Here is a 24,857-nt window from a genome sequence, read left to right as displayed (position 1 = left end):
ACCCACAGCGTCCGACCACGAGATAATATGACGCAAGGGTCCGCAACACTTTAATTAACACTTTACTGATAAAGCTACCTCACACACACACACACACACACACACAAACACACACAGACAGGATCTCAGAGGGCCTGAATTCCTATGGAATTGATGGGAGATAACCTAGCTAGGCTGAGCTCCAACACAAAAGACACAGGAAAAGGAAGGAGAATGAAAGATGTTAAGACAGCAATCAGTCTACCTTATCTTCCTCCTGCTAATTGATAATTAGTCTGACATTAATTTGGGGGCCAGCACTCATCTCCTATCTCACTAAGGAACTTTTTTATCTGCGGTGAAAAATGTTGCGCTAAGCTAGTGTGTGAATGTTAACGACTCACCTTGTGGGCTAAAGGGATGTCAGCAGAACTGTTTCTCATGACGTGACTTTAATTAACCTGAAGAGAAGCGTTGGGAACTTTTAAACAGCATTAACAAAAAGCAGTCTGTTAAACAAGGGCAACATCTTTTTTGTATTTTTGTTAAAACAATTTAATTGTATTGCCAAACAAATGTTCCAAAACATAAATAGATATGAAATACAGCATATGTTGATCAGGTCATTAATCACCCCATTCGATACAAATAAAAGATTGTGATTTTGATCAAAAACAAAACATCCATCGATAGATTTTGGTGTTTTTTTAAACGATTTTTATAAAACTTCATTGATTTGCTTCCTTCAGTCTATCGGCATGTAGGACATTTTAAAACCAGAACTCTTGGTTATACATGACAAAAGAGTATATTTATAAATTGAGTGGTCAGGATAGTACCTTTGATTATAGAAACACTTGTAAAAGTGGTATACTGCAGCATCAGAGAGACATACATTAAATGAGCTTAGTGGTGTGCTAAAGTGAGCTAGTGGGAAACCACAAGCCATCAAGCACAGATAACTGCACTTACAAACATGCACTTCAGATTTGGTTTAATAAAAAAACGTAAACGATATAATTGTGTGGTGAGATTTTCCCAACTTCACATCGGAGACGGACATTCTCACAAACATGGCTCTACAAGCCTAGACAACAAACAGGAGAATATTGTTAAAAATGAAATATATATATAGGAATACACATATAATTTGCTTGTGACATTGTGTTATAGCAGGGCAGTTAGGACACGGAAAAGAAAGTCAAACACTAGAAAGTTTCACATCTTATACATCAACAATACGATCACACGGGAGATTCAAACTTCGGTGGTATCGCCTGAGAACCAGACCCACCAAGATTTGGACCGCTCGGTGGGTTGTCAGGATTCTAAATCAGAGCATGGGGGCACGCAGGTACAGAGTCAGAGCTGGTGAGGACCACCAGACAAAGGTTCACGTGCATGGTGCCACCCTAGGCCTTCACTTCTCATCCAAACCCCATGTCTCTGTGCTCTGGTACTGAATACTGAGACAGCACATGATTCTGTACATAGTTAGCATTAATGTCTCTAAACACATCTTTAAAGGTCAGACTTTAAAGAAAGGTTTCTATTTTCATTTGTAATCTCCACATTCTTATACGTTGCTATCTCCCCCTACCCATAAATCATTTAGTAATTTTTTCCTTCTTTCACTTTCTTCTCACTTTCTTTCTTCCTTCCTTCGACCTTTCTTTCGTTCTCTCTTTCTTCTGGACTACATACACTACAACATATCACACATGGAGCCATCTATCAGCAACTGGTTAGTTCAGATTCGTGGTCCTATTAGTGGCAACTCTTCTAATCTTTGGCGCCGGTGTGAGAACACAGCAATCTGTGATCCAGATTTCAACATTGACGATGAGACATAATGACACAACAAAAAAATAAAAACACTGTAACTGGATATTCCACATTCTAGCAATAATAGAACTGTCAATAATTGGTTTTGCATGCAACTCTCTCAAAACAAATGTGTGTGTGTGTGTGTGCGCCTTCTGAGCTAAGAACAGCCTGGACGCTGGCACACACACACACACACACACACACAGCCTGACTGTGTTCTAGTGCGAGCATAGAAAATATTTCACAAAATGTGTTTCATACAAAAAGTACCACTGGCTAAAAACATTGTGGTTTGAAAAAAAAACAAAAAACGCAGACACTGCTATGAAGGAGAGGAATCGTATTGTAACATAGGTAGCCTAAACAAATTAGCATTGCTAACTGCAGTAACACATTTCAAGAAACTGTTACATAATTACATTCAAAGATGATGTTCACTGGCTAACTGATCAAGAGGCTGTTGTTCAGGGAGTTTTAGTAACAGCAACTGATTAGATAGAGATAGGAATATTCAGGAAGATTAAGGGCTCTTGTTTAAAGATGTTTTTAAATATAAACTATTAATCAACCACTCTAGCAGTAGTTGGTTCACAGTGTTTTGAACCAGAAACATATCTCATCAGAAACTGCTTTCATAATACATGGCGTTCCTACAAGTACCTGGAAATCACAGAGATTCCTTTCACCACTTCAAAATACTGTACCAACGTCAACACATATTAAAAGGGTTGGCTGAAAATATGCAAAAAATACATGACAAAAAAAGACCTTGTTACATATAGAGGATGAAGTGTCAAAGTGTACCAAAGTTGTACTTCAATCATACAAAGGCTAGCACAATCCATTCTTACACATTGCATAAAAGATGTAAAGATCAATCAAGGTGAATTTCACCTCCAATCTCTGGAATGAAATCCCACAAGCATAATATGAGGATTTTAAAAGCAACATCGTTATTATAAGTTTGATTTATAAATTGCTATGTACTTTATGTATTCAACTGAAATGTGAGCATAGGTCAAATTAATCAACTTAATATATAAAAAACTGTTTTGAATCCAAAACATTTACATTCTGACATTAATATGCCGCTATATCGTTTTTGAATAGTTCACATTTGCAGCTAATCCGACATGAAACGCTTCTTGCATCGTTATTCCAAAATCATTCGATCCTACGTTTACATCTGAATAGAAACTTGGATGTAAAGGACATGTGTGTTAAACAGTATACATGGCATGTTAGGGATTAAGGTAATGTATACCCTCTATAAACAGATATCTGCATATGAAAGCATGATCGGTCAGCAACGGGACCAGGTTTTGGCATCAGAAGCACTCTGGTGTCCGTTAGTGAGAGTCGTGGAAGACGCAGAATACGGTGGCGCCACCTTTTTCATGTTGTGCCAAAAAGTGATCATCCACAAAAAAGTGATTGTATCAGCCTGTATACATGTCTACTTTCATCTGGATCTAACAGTGATCACGTGCACATAAACAGAACTTTATGTCCGTGATTATATCTAAGGTATTTCTTTGTGAAACGTTGAGGGTTGTTATTAGTGAATAGTCCCAATTATTGGTTGTCCAAAGAAATGTTTGCAGTTTATAGCATAACTAGGCATGACATGTACTTGTTCATAAACAGTACTATAGCATTGCTCCTGATTTTTATATGTGCTTTTTATCTCTTATATGCTTGTTGAGGCCTACGTTTGGAAACTAGTGAAATTATTTATGGATGGGATATAGCTATTTAAAATTAAGAAATGATCAATGATATTAACTATCATTATGACCCTTGTTTATTATTATCTCCATTGTTTGACCTGCTCCGGGCCCTAGATTATTACCAATCCAGTCCTTTTAACTGTTTTTACAACCCATCAAGGGCAGACAGCAACCGTTTTAGCAGGCGATCACTTAGAGGAACAGGCCGATGTGATAAGTGGGCGTGCCGGGTCGATCATACCAGGGGAGCCTGGCTGGCACGTAATACTGCATCATTAAAACGCTCATCAAATAACGTTCGCTATCGCTTTCACCTACGCCTTTTTCGGAGCCAGGGAAAACCCTGGGTGTTAGGACATACACAAGATGTTTGGTTTGAACCTTCTGTTGGTCATAAAAATAACATGTATGTGCTGGTACATTATTACACATATTATTATAAGGTACAGCTACGGGTACATATATATATATATGTATGCTAATCAATTTAAAGTGTTTTCCATCATTATTTTTTGTTACTCATTACATCCTATCCTGTCTGTTTTGGGCTAATCTGACTTTGGTCGGAATACAATCTCAAACCATATTGCACTGTAGGACAGGGACACAAAATCAATGAAAATACATAGATAGTAAAAAAGTACACGTGCTATGCGGGCTGTTTTGCTGAAAGCTGATGCTGATGTTGCTGCATTCAGACGTGGAAAAGATATTATGGAAACCCCCTCGCCATGCTAAAGCATGTGAATAGGGGCGCAGTTTCTTCCTGATGCTAACACCGTGGAGCACCTGTGCATAACACCTGCTAGACAGCGGCGGTAATGGGGTTCTTCTGTCGAGGGTTGGCCTGGTTTGGGCGTTTCCCTCCGTCTCCCAGGTAACCGTAATGGTCAGGGACGGGCTCCCTCGGGTTCCTGGAACCAGAGAGACAACGAGTCGGTTGAGTTAAGCCAGCGGTACAGGTGGAGCTGTTAACATCAAACACTAAAACAGCTCCAGAACCCATCACACAACTCAAAGCGATGGGTCTTCCGGGTGTGTGTAGTTTAAGACCATCCATGCTCTGATCATTCTAGTGTCCGCACTCTGATGTCAGCGGTCCGGTGGCACTTCTGTGATGCCATCAATTTGAAAAATGGTGAACAGAAAGATGACATCATTCCCCCGGTGTCACCGCCCTCTGATTTCTAGTCTTCAAAACCACGAAAGCATCACTGAAAAGGGAAACTGTGAGGTCTCGTACCATCAGATCAGCCTCAGACAGGCGGGCCCCAAGACAGAACAGCCTCAGACAGAACCGCCCCGGGCTACAGAGCCCCAGTTAGGCGGCCCCAGACAGAAGAGCCTCAGGCCAAACAGCCCGGGGGCCCCCCCGAGCCTGGAGGCTAAACATGAGACACACCACTATGGCTCCCATCCCACTGCTGCACCCCGACCCTTAATGTCCGGGTGTGATACTAACACAGCTATTTGTTACCGCACTTCAGCCCTCATATTTATTTAATAATGCAATCTAGCCCTTAAGTAGCAGCAACATCGCTGGAGCACGGAGCATTACTTTGATTTATTGCAAGAGGAGGGACACGTATAGGGACTTGGTGTCTGCACGTGCTCAGACCGCGCACCAGGGACACACAGCGCAGCAGGAAACTCTGCTCCATGTTCTGGTCGGATGGGTGCACGGCAACACGGACACGCACGGGGGACATCCACCAGACATATTAACATAAATAGAGTGAGATGATACAGACACATAACACTGGCCTTGGCTTGAAGTTACTACTCATCCCTGTCTCCGGAGGACTGGGCTTATTCGGTCAAAACAACGTCCCTGGCTTCACTTAACTCAGGGTCCACAGGTTTACACACAGGTGCAGATCCAGAAGTCTGCTATCTGAGGTTACCACTGTTGTGTATAAAAAGAATAAACATAGATAAAGAAAACCCCTTTATATGTGACACCTACTGTGTTTGCGCTTCCACTAAACCCTAAAAAAGAACCTTGTATTCCTGAATCCCATAGCTTCTCTGCCCTCTGTCCAATAGAAAAATATGGATTTTAAGGTTGTGGAGCAGTAGGACATTCTTTTGTAGTAAACTTTGGATGGCAATCGTTCTCAGCCTGACTTGTTGTGCGTCCCTCTGGGTGAAAGTGTCTACTGAATGATCAAAGGTACATGTTAAGCCGCGCCGTCTCTGACCTTCGGACCCCTACCTGTAGGCCCCGCCTCCTCCACCAGGGACGCGGCTCATGGTTTCGTAGCGCTGGGCACGGAGCGGAGGCGAGGGGGGAACGTCCTGCCTCACAGGGCCCCTCGGCGGGTGCTGGGGCTGAGGGTGCTGTGGGGCCTGGGGGTGATGGGGGGCCTGAGGGTGATGTGGGGCCTGAGGGTGCTGTGGGGCCTGGGGGTGATGGGGGGCCTGAGGGTGCTGTGGGGCCTGGGGGTGATGGGGGGCCTGAGGGTGATGTGGGGCCTGAGGGTGATGGGGGGCCTGAGGGTGCTGTGGGGCCTGGGGGTGATGGGGGGCCTGAGGGTGCTGTGGGGCCTGGGGGTGATGGGGGGCCTGAGGGTGCTGTGGGGCCTGGGGGTGATGGGGGGCCTGAGGGTGATGGGGGGCCTGGGGGTGATGGGGGGCCAGAGGGTGGGGGTGGTGGGCCAGAGGGTGGGGTTGATGGCGAGGACTGCGAACAGGAAACAGAGAGAGAGAGAGAGAGAGAGAGAGAGAGAGAGAGAGAGAGAGAGAGAGAGAGAGACAGAGAGAGAGAGAGAGAGAGAGAGACAAAGAGAGAGAGAGAGAGAGAGAGAGAGAGAGAGAGAGAGAGAGAGAGAGAGAGAGAGGGGAAAGGTTAAGGTTAACGCCGTCCTTATACACACACATTTGAACAATGGCAGTCAGAGGTATGCGGGCAATACACCCAGACGTGACCCCAACCCCGGGGTCAAGCGGTGCGGCGGGAAGGAGGCGGCGGTGTCGACAAAATGACAGTCGAGGGAAAAAAAACCAAAAAACGACAAAAGAAAAGCGAGGAGGGTTCAAGTGGTGTTTAAAGCCCTCGGATAAGGCCTGCGGGGGCTTATGCTCCGTCGCCGGAAATTTCCTTCAGACAAACAGGTCGGTTATTCATCCGAGAGTCATGAGTCAAGCCTCTCTTGGCTGGACGGCTCCCAGTCACTCGTGTTGTTTATGTCTGCTGCCCGCTAGGGCGCTGGGAGTCACGGCGAGCCTAGGAAATCAAACACATGAGAAGGATCTAATCTGGTTCCCTCCCCGCTCCTCATTATGTCACTCGGGGAGCGCATGATCGCCGCTCCTTTCAGCCGCCAATTCGCATCACACCTCCCGACACTTCCAGTAAACCAAATAAACAGAAGCTGCAGGGGGACGGCCGTTTGTTTATTTAAACACGTTCCCGCGGCCGCGGGCGCCCGCGTATAGCGGCCGGCGCTGATGGCTGCCACGCCGGCCGGGTATAGAACAGATGGCTATGGCGTGACGCATCTAACGACGGTTCCTCTTTCAGTACGGCTAGGCGGCAATCAGTCCTTTAGAATTGAATTCTTATTACATAATGATATTAATGGTATTTATAACAGGGCGCCGGATTGGGTTGTGGTCAGGGTGTCCGGGTGTCTGGGTGTCCGGGTTTACCCCCCCCCCCCCACCGATGTCTGCAGCCTATCTTGGAGGCGTTCAGGATCCAAAACATGTTTCTGGAATCACTGGCAGGAGCTTTGGATTGGATGAATGAATGAATGAATAGTCGGATGTTTGGTTACTTTTGGTGTGGATAGTATCCAGGCTCAATGCTGCGGAGGTCTCCTGATCGGGGGTACGGCTGGCCGGGGGGGTACCCGGGGTAGGCCTGCCCCGGCTGGGGGCTCGGGCCGGGGTATCCAGGCCCTGGCTGGGGGTATCCCTGTGTAGGCGGAGGGGCCCCTGGGTAGGGGCCCGACCAGGGCTGCATCGGGTAGTCTACGGGATCCAAGGGGCCTCGCCTTGAAAGACAGAAAAAAATAACAACAACATTATAATCGTACAGTGAGGATATATTTAAAATAAAAACTGTGATAAATAAGGGCGCTGGTTGTGAGTTCAAACTCCAACATCCCCTGAGCAAGATACCTAACCCCTACCCTTTTGTATCCAAGATTCAGAGTAACTTGTTTTTTTGCATAAATGTGTCTGACAAACCACTGAACAGGGAAGAGAAGAGAAAGCAAATAAGTTGTTGTGAGCGGCTGAACCCATTGCTCTGACTCTGGAGGAAGCGGAGCTGAGAGACTTAACGACGTTAGCGAGGAGAGAGGCGGCGAGCCGGAGTTTATTAGCCGGCTTCACCTTTCCTGGAGGAGATCGCAGAAAGCGGCAGCTTGTTTTAGAGAAGTGCTTCAATAAGAGCTTTGTTTGGGAGCGATGGTGATAAATGTTCTGAAAACATTTGGAAACGATGTGTTGACAAAAAGTTTGGGGAAATGAATCTGAGAATCGTGAGTAATGTGACAGCAGGTTTTGCGACACAGATGACCCCCATGACCCCATCCACCCATGCCAAGGGCCACATTGCAACCGTATATAAGTGACATGTGACAGCTTTGAGTGGGATCAGTTCGCACACACGCACGCGTATAAACACACATACACACAGACTTAGAGAGGGACACACACACGCACACATACACACACTTAGAGAGGGACACACACGCAGGCACAAATGCATGCACACATATTCAACCTTGATGCACAAACACCTACCCACTCACTCACCCACACACCCACCGACACGCACAAACACACACACCCTTAGAGAGGGACACACACACACACACACACACATAAACAGACGCACACATGCAGCCACAAATGTGTGCACACATACTTAACCTTAATGCACACACACCTACCCACCCACACGCACAAACACACACACACATGCACAAACACACACACGCACAGCTGGGGCAAGCGTGTCCAGTCCTGTTAGCACATATCAGTTGGCCGCGGTGGAAAGTGAGTCCATGCACATGTGTCCTCCTCACATATCTCCCATTATCAGGCATTAGTGTTTTATCCCTCTCCCTCGGCCCCCTGCTGTTATTCCCTTTACATATCAATCTGTATCTATATCTGTATATCCAGCTCTAAGCCTTCCTCTGGGACCCTCCTTAAGTCACATTCTACTGAATCATACTCACCTTCCTGTGAGCAAGCATAGGCCGCGATCACTTCCTGTTAGCCAGTGGAGCTCTCTTCGCTTCCTGTTTTTTGCTTCACTCAACTCTACTTCTCAAACTATGAGATCTATGAGACACAGACTTTTTACTGTTCATTTAAACTGTTAATCTTGCTAAGCACTCTGTATTGTGGTTTTCCAAGAGCTCTTTAAAATAAGTTTGATTTGATGATCACAGTATACCATGAGTGCTGAAACATGAACAAACCATGATATTTAACAGTATTCAATATGTTGCTGTGTACTTTTGTGCAATGTTGACGTGGTGTGTGCGTCCGTGTTTCTGTGCACGTATGTGTGTGCGCATGTGTGTGTTTGTGTGTGTCTGTGTGCTATCGTCTCTCACTGAGTGTGAAAACATATGGTTGATTGAGGGGGGTTAAGAGGGGTTGTGACTGACTAGCTTCTGGCCAATAAAGAGCCCCGAAGCAGGTCTCGTTGGCGGGTGATTGGTCGAGCTGCTGTCAACCACCGAGGCAGATGGACAGAGCGGGATAGGAGGTCTACTGAATGGACATCTAGAGGAGGATGATGAAGAACAGAACCCCCCATGGATGAATGCAACAGACAGACAGACGTCAGGCAGAGATGAACCAGTAGACACACACACACACACACACACACAGACACATACACACACACACACGCCGTGGTAGTTTAACCCACCCAGAGGCCTGTGTGTGTTTGGGTGGTCAGTGCTCAGATTCAGGCTGAGTAGCTGCATACTCCTCATGTTTAACATTGCTCCAGCCTCTCCCTGCTCCTAACTGCATGCACACACACACACACACACACTCTGCACACACACGCACTCTGCACACACACACACTCTGCACGCACGCACGCATACACACACGCACACACACACGCACTCTGCGCACACACGCACACGCACTCTGCACGCACGCACAGGCACACACACACACACACACAAAGTTGCACAAGTTCGTATGTGCCCAAGTACGTATGTGCAGTATGTGTATAATGTTCCGTTCCGTGTCTGTAAACCCCTCATATTTCTGACAGCATGTCGTCCGTCTGTCATTCTATCTTTAGACGCCGGACCCGCTTATTAAAACTAATCTCGAAAAATATTTAACTCCTGTTGGAATGTTGTGTCAGCGAAGTGGCTCTGATGTCGGCCTGTTTTGGACCGAGGCCCAGGCTCCAGGGCCAACCTGTCTGTCTGTCTGTCTGTCTGTCTGCCAATGGACTCCTCCCTGTCTCCATGCTTGCCTCAGCTCAGACGATATGTCTCTCTAACCACACACCTGTCTATCTGACGGTCTGACTGTCCGGCCGTCTGTCTGTCTGACTGCATGTCTGCTTGCCTGTGGCTGTATGCCTGTCTGTCTGCCAGGCTGTCTGGCAATTTCAAGGCCCTGGCAAATGACTCCTGTCACTCCTTTTACCTCCCCTCCATCTGTCCATCTCCTCAGCCGTTCAACGCTTCTTCCTCTCCATATGTAGACCAGCCTTCATACAAGTCACCTTTCTGTGTACTCGTGTCTGTCGATGTATCTGCTTCTATTCCGTCCGTTGGCCTATGTCATCTCTGTATGACATACTGTATAACAGTATGTCATTTTAACTCTCTAGTCATTCTGTAGATGCTTTTATCGAAAGCGACCGACAGAGAATACAGAGACCTGTCATTGAGGAGCAGGTTGGGTTAGGTTAGGGGACATTGCTTGAGGCAGCCTATAGGGTAAGAAGTGGATCTTAGGGATCGAACCCAGAACCGTATGAGCAGGAGTCAACCACCCTAGCTTCCCTATACTGCACCTTTCTGTGTCAGACATCTGTGAGGCAGTGTGTTTGGGCTGTGTAACTAAGGGCCTGTCCACACTGTATTTGCATAGAGCTGGCCTTTTCACCTCCGAGTCTCTTTCCTGTCTTAACCGCTATCTCTCTACCACTCTGCCGATCACTCAATCGCTGCCTGGCTCAACTGACTCGATAATGTCCCCGCCTTAGAGATAATCCTACCAGAGAGGTGGTGGGGAGTTGAGGGGGCGAGCAGGAGGGAGGGGTGCTGTGTGTTTGTGTGTGTGTGAGGAAGAGGAGAGGAAAAAGGAGGGAGGAAACAGAGAGTGGGGCGAGGAGAGGAGAGAGGAAGGGAGTGCAGGAAAATAAACAAGTGAGACAGAGAGAGAGAGGGAAAGAGACAGAGAGACAGAGACAGAAACATAAAGAGAGACAAAGAGTAGGAGAAGGAGATGGAGGAAAGAAGACCAGAATGGTATTCATGATAATCATCTCCTCGCATACATTCCAGCGCAAGTTTGTTGGTTAATCAGTCAGTGATCTGTCTCTTCACTGTCAGCCGGTAATCTGTGGGCTATTCCATAGGAATACATTCCCATTCCACGGGAGATCTGCTGTGTATCAGTAACATCGGTGCTGGAGATGTTGCAACTAGAGGGAGAATATGATTGGGAATGCTACACGTCAGTAAAATATGAGGAGTTGCATGAAGACTAATTGGGAATGGAGTGGGGAATCTGAAGGGAATCCACTGTAAATCCAGTTGGCAGGGTTGGAATGCTGCCACCAGGAAGCCAAGTCAGCAGCTGGGGATTATATGGGGATGAGAATGGAAACCATTACTGGAACACGCACACAGGAACCCATTCACGCACACACATATTCATGCACACGCACACACACATTCATGCACACACACACACACACACACACACACACACACACACACACACACACACACACACACACACACACCGAAACGCATGGCTGCATGGACACACATGTGCTGGCATACTGATGAAAACTTGATTAATGTTTGTATGTTTAACTATGGAAAGAATAGTAGCAATTTTAGCAAAGCAGCTTCTTAACAAATGTCTGATCTTGTGTCTCCAACACAAAGGCTCAAATTCATTTTCAGGAATGTATTGGGTTGTGTGTGTGTGTTTACACGTGTGTGTGTGTGTGTGTGTATGTGTGTCTGCGTGGTTGCGTGCGTGCATGTGGGGGGGCATTAATGCCTGCAGGCATGCACGTATGTGGGTTTTTTGTGTGTATGTGTGCGTGTACATAATGACTGCTGCAGCTGTATGACAGAGAAAACAACACGCTGAGCGCCATTAAGATAGCCATCAACCCTGAAAGAACGCAGCGTTACGTTCAGGAAAAACACTTCTACTGCATACTTTCCACACAGAAAGTGCTATTTATGCATGTAATGGTGTGCCTCACAACAAGGGTAGCTGCTTGGGTCGGAGCCGGGGAAGATATATGAGGAGAAAGTTCCTCCGCGTCTGACAGTAATTGAGAGTAATGTAAGCTTTTCTAATTCTCCGGAATTAAGGAGATTTCTGACGGATCTGGGGGGAGACAAGCCGTAACCGCACCTGCACTCAATCTCTCTTTCTCTCTCGCTCTTTTCACACCCTTGCCCTTCTTATCAAATACTCTCTTTCTCTCTAAATCGTACCCGTTCACACACTCCCTCTTTCATTCTTTTTCTCCTTCTTTCTCTTTCTCTCCCTCTTTCTCCAATGCTCACACACGCTCTTCCTCTCTCTTACACCCTCTCTCTTTCTCTCCCCCCCTCTTCCTCGCATACAATTTGAGGAGATGAAAACTTTCACACTTCAGCAACGGCTGTACACAGCTGTTCTGTCATTGCCAACACACATACATACACGTCCTTCCAGACATCAATCTTCCCAGTGTGTGTGCTGAAGGGTGGAATAACGAGAGAGAGAGAGAGAGAGAGAGAGAAAGAGAGAGTGCGCACGTAGCAAGTGATATGCGAATGATGTTTAACAAAATTAAACTTCTTTAATCTTCTTAAGTTAATCTTCTTCAAAAAACGAACTGATAATTAAAGGTAACCATAGTTACTTTGTTAAACATTCGGAACTTAGAAAAACATAGCTGAACTTTAATCATCTTTTATCAGTCTCTCGTTCCACTTCTCAACTTTTGCATTCATACCTTCTTCAGACACTGATTTTAGCAGTGCGTCTATGTATTCACTATCACTTTGAGTCACTTTGGTTTCCTCTGCTGCGGTCGAACTGCGGCTGATGCAACGATTCCCTCTTGGGCTGAGTTTCTCCTCACCTAATGAGGTATTTCATTATGCATCTTTAATCTCCCACACATCACCGTGGAAACAGCAGGACAACACACGGCTAATTGAGAAATAATGAAAGATGCACAAACATTCAATTTAGGAAAATGCTTCTACCCACGAGGATGTGGTTCATGTTTAAAGTTAACTTTAAACACACACACTTTGGGGGCACTTGTTTTTATCAGCACAGAGGACCTGAAAGGTGGGGTTGCCTGTAGATCCATCACATCAGCACCAGAAAGGTAATAATCAGAAAGTAATTGATTAATACCTGTTTGGTTACAACTTCTTAGATGTATTGCCGAGATTGTCCTCACTATGACCTAACTAACCTATGCTTTTTTATATATATACATGCATGTGAATAAATATGACAGCCAATCAGACAGCTGCGTCTCAAAGAGAAACTCTCTTGAGCCATCTAAGAGGCACATTTTCTAAGGAAATTAATGTAGGACAATACACCGATTAACCTACCCAATTACAGCTAATCTTTAATAGGACAACAACAAAAGGCCTTAGTTAAGGACCAACTGGAGTGAAAGTCACATCAGCAAACATATCCTAATATATATAAAAATTAAAAAGAAGAATGCTAGATATGACCCTGTTCAATAAAACAAGAACCGGCCTTAGTTAAGGGCCTCCTTCAGTATAATTAGCGTGAGTAAACTTAATGAGGTTAATGAAGGGGGATGAGCTCTTAAAGCTTCCTGCTGATTGAGTTCCTTCAGCCTCTCGGCCTCAGTGAGAGTGTGTGTGTGTGTGTGTGTGTGTGTGTGTGTGTGTGTGTGTGTGTGTGTGTGTGTGTGTGTGTGTCACATGGTTTGGTGAGAAAGGGCCGTGTTTGGGGAAAGGATGGAAGAAGCTTAAGCGGCCACCAGACGTTTGGAGTTTTATTAGGCAGAGGACGAGAATGGCAATAAGTTGTTTTCCTTTAGCAAAGTGGTTAAGTAGTTTATGTTAGTTTTTTAGTTTGCGTGTGTGTGTGTGCGTGCGTGTGTGTATGTATGTGTGTGTGTATGTTGGGGGAAGGGCACATGTGTGATTGGCAAGTTGTTGATTCAGCTGTCAAACCGGTGAGTGAGTGTGTGTGGGGGGGGGTAATTTGGGTGTGTTGTTCCCTCGCACACTTTCTGTGTGAATGCATTAGTGGTATTGGGTTTGTATGCTTATGGATGTGCACATTTTTGTGTGCGTGAGTTTGATTGTGTGTGTGTGTGTGTGTGTGTGAGATAGAGAGTGTTCGTTTTAGGTCAGGGTAGTTCTATTAACACCAGGTTTTCTTCCACTGTACCAAATCCCACACTGCTGTGTGATTTGGCCAAAGACCACTGGATCAGTGTGTGTGTGTGTGTGTGTGTGTGTGTGCGTGTGTGTGTGTGTGTGTGTGTGTGTGTGTGTGTTTCAGCCGGTCCTACTCTAACACCCTTAACCTCTGTCTCCTTTAGAAGTCACTCGACTCTTGTTGGTTCCACCATGTGCTTAAAGAACAGGTCATAGGTTAACAACGGGGTATTTCCAAGCAGGATTAGGAGTTGGGCATTCCAACGTAAACGGATAACATAATTAAAGTGTAATATCTTTTGGTGAAGTTAACCACATTCTGTAAGGGTGTGGGGGGGTGCATAGTGGCATATAACCAGGGTCGTCGTGTATAGCATAGTCAGCCCTACCCAAGTACCACATGCCATATGAGTTTTACAGGCCAAAGGGAAAGTGATTTAACCGTTTTAAGTATCCCTGTCTTTGAACAGGAATGACGTAAATGTATGCATGAGTGCATACATTCTCAGCAAGGGTGGCCCCAATGGGAATCGAACCCCTTACCCGGATCATGTTCGCGCCGTGCTCTACCGAGTTGAGCCACTAAGGTGGACGCCCCCTTGTGATTCTATGAATCCGACGACTTTATCCATTCACCTCAGGTCGCTGACCTTTAAAAAAACGTGAACATCCCCGATCCATGGCAGAGATGCGCTCTGAAGGCATCACAGGGGTGGGGAAATTCAGAGGGTGTCGCGTCCCCTGACGAGCTTTCCACATGCAAACAAACTTCCCAATTGACGAAAAAACAACCCTGAGCCAACATTCTGCTCTGGCCGCTGGCGAAGGAGCCACCGGGCGCGTTCACATGGGTGGGAGGACCCAGGACCCCTCGTCCCTGACCCGGCCGGTGTTTACACGCTGGCCGTCAGGGAGCCCGTCCTGGAGGAGTAGAGGTGAGCATATGACCCGACACGCCTACCTCTCCTCAGCCAGGGACCAGTCCACCCCACGGCCTGACTACTGATCCCCGAGCCTGCCCCACCCTGGGCCGACGCTCCCGGGACGGAGGAGGGACGTGGAGGAGGGTGATGTGTGTGGGCGGTGAGCGGGGGGGGGGGGGGAAGTCGAGGTGGGGAGGAGGGGAGGGAGTCGAAGCAGCGGAAGGATGGAGGGAGGAGAGGAGGGAGGGAGGAGACGGGATGAAGGAGGAAGTGGAAGGAGGAAGTGGAGGTGGAAGGAATTGGGGAAGAGGAGGTGGGGGTGCCAAGGTGCCAAGGAGACAGGGAGCCAAGGAGCAAATGATACAAGGAAGCAAGGAGAAAATGGGTAATGGAGAAAAGGAGCCAAGGAGAAAAGGATACAAGGAGCCAAGGAGCCATGGAAAAGACTGAGTTTAGGGTTAAGTGAAGAGAAGCAAGGAAAAGACAAGAGCGCTACCACAGCCCCAGAGATGGAGGAAGAGGGAGTGAGGAGGGAAAGAAGAGTAAATAAGCGAGGACGGTTGTGTTAAAGCAAGGGAGCGAGGGAGTAAGAGGAGCAGAGGAAGACTGAGAGATGAAGAAAAGATTCTAATGTGAGGAAAAAAGAGTGCTTGTGTATTCTAAATAAGAGGAAGGTCAAGTGACATGGTAGGAAAGAGAAAAGATGGAGAGAGAGAGAGAGAGAGAGAGAGAAATAGAGAGAGAGAGAGAGAGAGAGAGAGAGAGAGAGAGAGAGAGAGAGGGAATGAGAGCCAGAGAGAGAGAGAGAGAGAGACAGAGAGAGAGAGCGAGAGAGAGAGAGAGAGAGAATGAAGAAAACGGGAGAAGACCGTGAAATGAGTGCTGCCCTCCAACATTGGCCTGCTGAAGGTCAGCATCCTCACAGAATAATGATACCACACACACACACACACACACACACACACACACACACACACACACACACAGAATAATGACACAACACACACAAACACACTCACACACACACAGAATAATGATAGTACACACACAAACACAGAATAATGATACCACACACACACACACACACACACACACACACACACACACGCAAACACACACACACACAGAATAATGATACAATACACACACTAAGAATAATGGCATTATGCACACACACACACACAGAGACAATAATGACAATACACAACACACACAAAAAGACAAACCAGGTGTAGATCGCCAAAGAAAATCACACAAAACATACTTAAACACACAATAGTTGACAAACAAATTGGGACAAAGCACCCCTCTCCACACACACGCGCACACACACACACACACACACAAAATAATGATACTACACACACACACAAAAACACATACCCAGGTATGCTGTAGATCACATTAACAAATGTACACAAAACACACATAAACACAAAAAGACGAACTTAATACATGTAGGGAAAATGCTACCCTCTCTACACACACACACACACACACACACACACACACAAAATAATGATACTACACACGCACACAAAAACACATACCCAGGTAAACTGTAGATCACATTAACAAATGTACACAAAACACACATAAACACAAAAAGACGAACTTAATACATGTAGGGAAAATGCTACCCTCCCTACACACACACACACACACACACACACACACACACATATACACACACACACACAACTCAACACACCCACCCACCCACGGGATGCTTGTACATACAGTTCATGTCGGAAAGTAACTAGCAGCGAGCAGGGGCCGCTGTCTGTCTTGGTCAATAAAGTTCTGTCAAAAATGATTAATCCACCTGGAGAGCATGAATTACAAATTGACCGGTCCAGGAAGCTAACATGATTACATTTCCTCCCGTGTGTGTGTGTGTGTGTGTGTGTGTGTGTATGTGTGTGTGAAAATGGCATGCAGCTGTATCTGTCTTTGTATATACCTCTGAGTGCTTTCCATAAATAAAAAATAGCGTTTTTTTAGTTTGTGTGTATGTGTCTGTTTGTGTGTAAGTGTGTAACTACGATTGCTAAACCATTATTACAGAGAGAGAGAGAGAGAGAGAGAGAGAGAGAGAGAGAGAGAGAGATTTAATTTTCATATCTTATTTGACTTTTTAGGTGCATTGGCCATGTAAATGTCTGTTTTCCATGCTAATATAGCCCTTTCAATTGCATTAAACAGAATGAGGGGAGGGCACAGACAGAGTGCAAGAAAAAAAATGAAATCAGGAACAAGACGAATATGAAGGAAGGATGTAAATCAGAAATGAAATAGAAATGTATAAAGCAACACAAGGCAGATGGTGGAGAGGGCCTAGCGGAGAGAACCACAAAGTCCTACGACAACAAAGTATGGATAAACAAAGTGTGGACCGGGAGGTGACAGAAGAAGAAGGAACGAGAGCGAGAACAGAGAGAAACGGAGCAGGAGGGAGGAAACGTGTGAATGGCGGGTTCCTACGAGCACCAAGTGGAGGGCGGTTGCCCTGGTAACAGAAACAGCAGAACAATGAAGGTGGCAAAGTTACTGTATCTGGTAGCGCAGCATTAGCACATAGAAAATCACAAATAGAGTCAAATATACAGCGACAACAGGCCTTAAACAGCAGAGAAAATAACGTGCCATGTTTCTCTTGTAGGATATATGACCTTTAATAGGTTCTGAATTTCTAAAGAACAAGCACTATGTAGTTATCAAAGTCATCTGAACTCTCTCCACCCCCATGCTATGCCAAACTCTCTCTACTGATCCCTCTAATTGTTTCGGTCCAAATGACACTAAACAATGGATACTGATTTATGTGTTTATTTAGACTCCCTCAGCGGGAAACGCGACAGAAAGTAAAAGGAGGAAAAGGTCAGGTTGCGTAATAAAGAATTATTTTGCTGCAAGAGTAATTCGATGAGAAATATTAACAAGGGCACGCCTCATAAAGCCCTTTAAACGATGCTACAGCACATTAAACCAAATGAAACCCGACGGCCTGTGAAACTTTGGCCTATTTCACTGAAATTCGTTGCTGTGTATTCCAAATGAAATGGTTGAGTTAAACAGATTTAATAAGATGTTATTACCTTTTCAAATGTATATAACATGTTTTAAAAAATGTATTAACGAAGGAAGGTTTTGTATCACAATATCAAATATGACTTTACCAGTAGTGTGCATTTTTTGGGTGAAATCAAGACAACTACATTCTAGATACTACAACGTTTCACAGTGTATGTTTGGAAATTCTAGAATTTCAGTTATTGGACACATAAGGTAACCCTTCGGAAAGGCTTAATGGTTTCAAGCTGCAGCCCTTTAGCTAAGTACGTGATCACGGTATCGAAATTACCCTCACAATTACAAAGCCGTCCATAGAACCTCATCCATTACATGAATGAGTATATTTTGTACGAGGGCTTGTATTAAAAGAAATGGTTGTATGCATACACACATATGCACGGGCACACACACACAATAACACACAATAACACACAGTATGGAAGGGTTTAGTAGAATGTGTGGAAGTGCTTGCAGAAGGAATAGAGCCCTTTACAGAGTTAGAGACACAGATGTCCACCTCACTCACTCTGTATTCACTCAAACTAATGCTACAACTTCTCCTACTACTACTGCTATTAGAACTATTCCCACAACAACTTCTACCAATTCTACTACCTCAGTCACTTTCTAGGGGGGACAGAAAGAGAAAGAGAGAGGGGGACAGAGAGAGAAAGAGAGAGGGGGTGAGAGAGAGCGAGAGAGAGGGGGACATAGAGAGAAAGAGAGAGGGGGTGAGAGAGAGCGAGGGAGAGGGGGACAGAGAGAGAAAGAGAGAGGGGGACAGAGAGAGAAAGAGAGAGGGGGTGAGAGAGAGCGAGGGAGAGGGGGACAGAGAGAGAAAGAGAGAGGGGGTGAGAGAGAGCGAGAGAGAGGGGGACAGAGAGAAAGAGAGAGGGGGTGAGAGAGAGCGAGGGAGAGGGGGACGGAGAGAGAAAGAGAGAGGGGGTGAGAGAGAGCGAGAGAGAGGGGGACATAGAGAGAAAGAGAGAGGGGGTGAGAAAGAGCGAGGGAGAGGGGGACAGAGAGAGAGAGAGGGGGTGAGAGAGAGCGAGAGAGAGGGGGACGGAGAGAGAGAGAGGGGGTGAGAGAGCGAGAGAGAGGGGGACATAGAGGGAAAGAGAGAGGGGGGAGCGGAAGAGCAAGAGGGGGGGATAAAGAACGAGTGAGAGATAGAGAGAAGGGGAGAAAGATCGAGAGAGGGTGAGAGAGAGAGAGAGGGGGAGAGGGGGAAAGACAGAGAGAGAAAGAGAGAGATATGGAGAGAGAGAGGGGGGGGGCAGAGCCAGAGAGAGGGGGCAGTGAGATAGAGAGAGAAAGAGAGAGAGAGAGAGAGAGAGAGAGAGAGAGAGAGAGAGAGAGAGAGAGAGAGAGGGGGGGGGGGGGGGGGGGCAGAGCCAGAGAGAGGGGGGAGTGAGAGAGAGAGAACAAGAGAAAGCAAGAGAGAGAGGGAGTCCCTGTTCTTTGCGACCCCCTGGACAGCTCACAACACATGCATATACGACAAACTCCTGACACACACGTACACATGCACACACCCACACACACACACACACAAACATGAACAAAGGGGTAAATTGTGCAGCGGCTGGTCAAGTGGTCTGGGAAAATGTGGGGACCGTTTGGGAGGTCCTCATAAGAACTGGAGGGGGAAAGAAAAGGAAAGAGTGGAGAGGGCTTGGGCAGACATTCTTCCTCTCCCCCTTCATCAGAGTGAAGGGGTGAAACAATAACCCTTTCACCCCACAGAGAGGAAAGCAGCAGCCAACAGGAGGAGCAGAGAGGAGTTAAGGGAAGGGGGGCGGCAGGCGGGAAGAGCGGAAGAGCAGCTGAAATCAACAGCACAATGAAGGAGATAAGGGGCATTGATGAAGGAGAAAAAAAACATCTGCCTGCTAATCAGCAATATCAATCACTAATCAGCCAATCATCACCCGTAGCAGGAAGTGGTGGGGGGCCGTGACGGGCCCCTCTAACCCAATAAGAGAGTTAATTAACGAAGAGAGATGAGACAAAGAGATTGGATAACGTCGTTAGTTGACATCTGCCGAGAAACTGATTTTGGACAGATTTGGACCCTCACTATATTGTCACACTATGAAGGGGGGGGGGGGGTTACAGAGAGCATGAAGCACTTTCTGGAAATCTTAAAACTTTTTTCCAAAGTTGCTCATACATAAAAAGCTAAAGTGATATTTGTAGAAAATGAGGACATTATTATTGAGCAGAGGTTCAATCATGAGAATGGTGATGTTTAAAAGCCCATGAATGTCTCCTGTGTGAATGTGTGAGTGGGTCGGGGCTCTTCTTGTTTTGAATGAGAGCACGTTTCAGGCAGGGTGCTTGGAATACAATAGAATGCCTGATAGATTTAATAGCATAAAAAAAAAAAGCATATCTGTGTGTGTGTGTGTGTGTGTGTGTGTGTGTGTGTGTGTGTGTGTGTGTGTGTGTGTGTGTGTGTGTGTATTAGGACTGAAGAGATAATTTGGAGGAAATGGCTAGGGGGTAAGAGGGCCCTTGGGAATATGAGGAGACCTGCTCTGTCTCCTCATATTCACACAAACACAAACACACAGACACACACACACACACACACACACACACACCGGGATGACTAGACCTCTCTGAAGACAGGATGTAGGTTTACCTACAGAACATGATTACATCACGGTACTACCTGTCATAATATTTCACCAGGACATTTCATTAAGAGTTTTTTTTTAGATAATGCTTTCCTGGTTTCATTATCAACGATGTAATTCCTTTATACACGGATGGCTCTTTGTGTGTGTGTAAAGAGCCATGTTTGTGTGCTTGTGCGCGTCTGTGTGATCTATTCGGTTTATTTAGCGACATGTGTAATCACCCTTACACTGTGGGGCATGATTGGATGTTATTATGGGCTGTTGTGATTGGGTATTAAAGTTTGCTTTGCTGTTTGTCTGCGCTCCGGGCTGAGGCACCTCCACCACCAACAAGTCATGTTTCAATTCAAACCAGGCTTCACCCAAGAGCCACACAGCCATACACCTCCACACGCAGGGCACACTGACCCAATATACAGACAACACACACGGCATGGCGCTCAACACACAGACACAAGCACATAAACACACACTACCTCCACATGATGGACAAGTAGAAACTAACCCCCACACACACACACACACACACACACACACACACACCAACTATGGTCCGAACACGTTGCCGTCCACAGTAATGAGTCGACACACTACCTGACGAATCATCAGCTGTTCCGGAGTTTCTGGGAAATAGTGTGAACACACTCATGCACACGCACGCGCGCACACACATACAAACACGGGCCCGCCCACACACACTCGCATGGACACACACCCGCAGGTATACGTGGTGACAGACACCAGACACTGGGGGCTACAGGTCTATTTCTGGGCCAGAGGGTTGATGACATATTTCTTTCCTGAGGTCGACAGCATGCACTCATGATGTCATCACCCTCTGCTGAGCGATCAGAGCTCTCTGTCGCCCCATCACAGATACACTCATCCAGATACAGACGGAGGAAGAAAAGGGGAGCGCTAGTGTTTAAAAAGTGTCTCTGAGTGAGTGTGAGTGTGTGGTTGCGTGTGTGTGTGTGCGTGTGTGTGTGTGTGTGTGGGTGTGTGTGTGCGCGTGTGTGTGTGTGTGTGTGTGTGTGTGTGTGTCCGTGTGTCCGTGTGCATGCTCGTGTCATCAAGTGTGTGACAGCAAGAGCGAGAGTATGATGACTTTGGCAGATGGGAGAGCGATAGAGCGATAGAGAGAGAGAGAGGGAGGAAGAGAGTGTGTGAGATGGTTTTGAAGTCTGCTACTGAGAAAAACCCTGAGAAAACAAACACGCCTACCAGCGCATAGACACACACACACACACACGAGGTGCGAAGAACTCATCGCTGGTTTGTTTTAATAGAGGTGGGAACCAGGCAATAAACTTTCCTCCCTCTTTCTCGCTCTCCCTCTCTCCCTCAGAGTTTAGAATTGTTTGAACACAAGGATGTGAGTTTAATAGAGATTTAAGAATTCATAGATTCCAGTTTAGTTATAAATTGAGATACATGGATTATTGTGTATTTTTGATCATGTATCTAGTAAAGAGTTTGCTGATCACTAAACATGTGGAAGCTTTATAAGAGCTGCTGTAGGTTAGCTTCAAGAGTTGCAAAGAGAACAGAAAATAGTTAAATAGATCAAGATTTTGAAATATAGAACAAAATATAGAGAGGTAGGATGTTGTTCTTATGAACTTTTCTGAGAATCTTTTTTAAAGAACGACAATGATGTGGCAGTACATTTCAAAATGTCATAAATATTGCTCATCACTTATTTCCTCCATTTAAAAGTAATATGTTAAGCAACAATATAACTGCATGATTCTGGTAAATCGTCTTAATTATATTATACTACTATTTTGTTACTCTCACAGAGACTGTCTGATATCTCTTATTAATGGGAGAGCCTGTTTAGACAGCGCTGAACCAAAAATGAATCCCTCTAAATAGAAGGCTCATATGTCGACAAGTAGCATGGCCTGGACCTGTGAGCACGTCATCGAATTTACGATGTAAACCCAGCATTCATGTTCAAATGAAAACACTGCAAAAGCTTGTTTTTTTTCTCATTCTGATGACGGATGGAGGCACTCCGAGCCAAACATTCTCCCTGTTCACCAAACTGAATAACAACATCATTACAACAGGTAGGCGACTATTTGTATATATATTTTCTCATTTAGCCTGATTGACATCATCTTAACCTCCGTCCCGGCAAGTTCGTTAGTGTTGTTATTTTGCGATTCATAACGAGAATCACACCGAGACAAACAGGTTGTTCTCGGCGGTGGTGGATATTATACACGTTAGTCTGGTGAAGGCTCGGCGGCGCATGGTGAGCCTCGTTTATTATAAATATGAAGATAGGATCGCTTGATATCGGATGTTGGAGGAAGTGGGTGTTGTGTTAATAGTGTTAGAAACAGGAAAAGCTGATCACTAGGGAGAGAAAAGTGGCAAGAAGACAGAGAGAGGCAGAGCGAGCAGCAGAATATGCTCGTAATGGTGTCATTCCAAACCGTCTTTTCCTTCCGTTACCAACTGCATGCTCCGAATGGGTTTGAGCGATTTCAAAAGCGCTATAGAAATGCAGCAAATGACGACTTCAGTTTTATAGACGCACTAATTGTCGCCTGAGAAAGAGGGACTGCCAGAGAAACTGCTCAGTGATTTAAGGAGTTTGAGAGAAATCATGGTATTCACCTAGACCAAAGTGAGGATTTTGGTCATCCATGGAAAAGAGGGGGAGGGAGGAGGGGTGGAGTAGGAGATCAAGTTTCCATCCGTGTCTAAGCGCCCTTTCCACAGAGAGCGTCTGAGGCGAGTCCCAGGCTTAGCCGTCGGCCTCCAGAGACCCAGACAGAAAGAGTCACCAGGTTTAATTATAAGCCTCGGAGACGCAGTGAGAGGGGAAGAAAGAGAGACAAGACGAGAAGAATGAGTGGAGAAATAGTAGAGCAGAATAAAAGTCAGGGGGATGAAAGGAAATCATGATGGAAGGGGGGAGGAGGGGGAGAAGGAGAAGGAGAGTCGATGAAGACAGGTGAGGAGGAGAGCTGGAGAGAGGAGTAGAGGGGAGGAAGAAAAGAAAACGAGGAGAGGCGAGCAGAAGTGGGGAGTAGGTGAGGAGAGGAGAGGAGAGAGTATGGGAGAGGAAGAGAGCAGAGAGGACAGGAGGAGAGGTTAGAAGGGGTGAGGGGAAGTGGACGGAACAGAGGGTGAGAAGGAGACGAGCGAACACAACAGAAGAGGAGAAGAGGCGATTGAGGAGGTGAAGGAGAGGAGCAGGTGTACCTTGGCAGGGAGGCGTACTGGCGCTCCACCTCCTCGTAGCGGGGAGCCGTGCGATGCTCCACTCCTCTGACAGGGATCTGGAGAGAAGAGAGCGGACAGAAAAACAACTTAGTCTCAGAGTGTATACTGAGAACCCTGTTATCATCAAACTGTCACATAGCTTAGGTCGCACTGAGAATATTTTAGATTTATATTATATCACATTTACTTGAGGACTTTTATCGACTCCATTCCATCTACAAAGTGTTTCAACAAACCACAGCATTCTAAACTGTGTGCGTGTGTGTGTGTGTGTGTGTGTGTGTGTGTGTGTGTGTGTGTGTGTGTGTGTGTGTGTGTGTGTACTTGTGTGCCCACATTCCTGAGGTGAAGGTCAGTAAGCCCTTATTAATCCATATCCCTTTCCTTTTGACCTGTGTGTGTGTGTGTGTGTGTGTGTGTGTGTGTGTGTGTGTGTGTGTCTGTGTGCGTGTGTGTGCGTCTTTGTGTGTGCTTTTGATACAGAGGTAATTTGGGGCGGACAGAGGCTACTTATTAGTGCTTAAGAGTCTGGGTTTGGTCCTCGTGAGGTTTGTTGAAGACTGTGTGTGTTTGTCTGTATGTGGTGGTGGGAGGGGGAGGTCAAAAGGGTGTATTAGGTTACTTCAAACAGGATGGACACAAACACACACACACAGGCCGACAAACAGACACACACGCGTGCACACAAACACGCACACACTTCTAGTCTCCTACCTCTGTCCGTTTTCCCCGTTTAACTGTTTCTCTCATTCATTTCCTCTTGTTTTTTCTATCTACCACTCTCTTTGTTTCTCTTTGAAACAATTAATG

The 24,857-nt window shown here is 46.0% G+C and overlaps 1 protein-coding gene across 1 annotated transcript in view; it reads right to left on the bottom strand.

Moving 5' to 3' along the window:
• Window positions 1-591: 591 nt before the first annotated feature.
• LOC307073300 (partitioning defective 3 homolog B-like) overlaps window positions 592-24,857 on the bottom strand; it is a 188,073-nt gene continuing 163,807 nt past the window's right edge. Inside the window, exons 24-28 of the mRNA XM_079733031.1 lie at window positions 24,027-24,103; window positions 7,316-7,534; window positions 6,174-6,219; window positions 5,752-6,011; window positions 592-4,450 (exon numbers count right to left, since the gene is read on the bottom strand). Coding sequence (XP_079589157.1) covers window positions 4,342-4,450; window positions 5,752-6,011; window positions 6,174-6,219; window positions 7,316-7,534; window positions 24,027-24,103 — 711 coding nt within the window. The 3' untranslated portion in view covers window positions 592-4,341. The remainder of the gene's footprint in view (window positions 4,451-5,751; window positions 6,012-6,173; window positions 6,220-7,315; window positions 7,535-24,026; window positions 24,104-24,857) is intronic.

Source organism: Pollachius pollachius, assembly GCF_949987615.1.
Source record: "Pollachius pollachius genome assembly, chromosome: 3".
Taxonomy (NCBI): Eukaryota; Metazoa; Chordata; class Actinopteri; order Gadiformes; family Gadidae; genus Pollachius; species Pollachius pollachius.
This window is presented reverse-complemented; position numbering and strand designations above follow the sequence as displayed.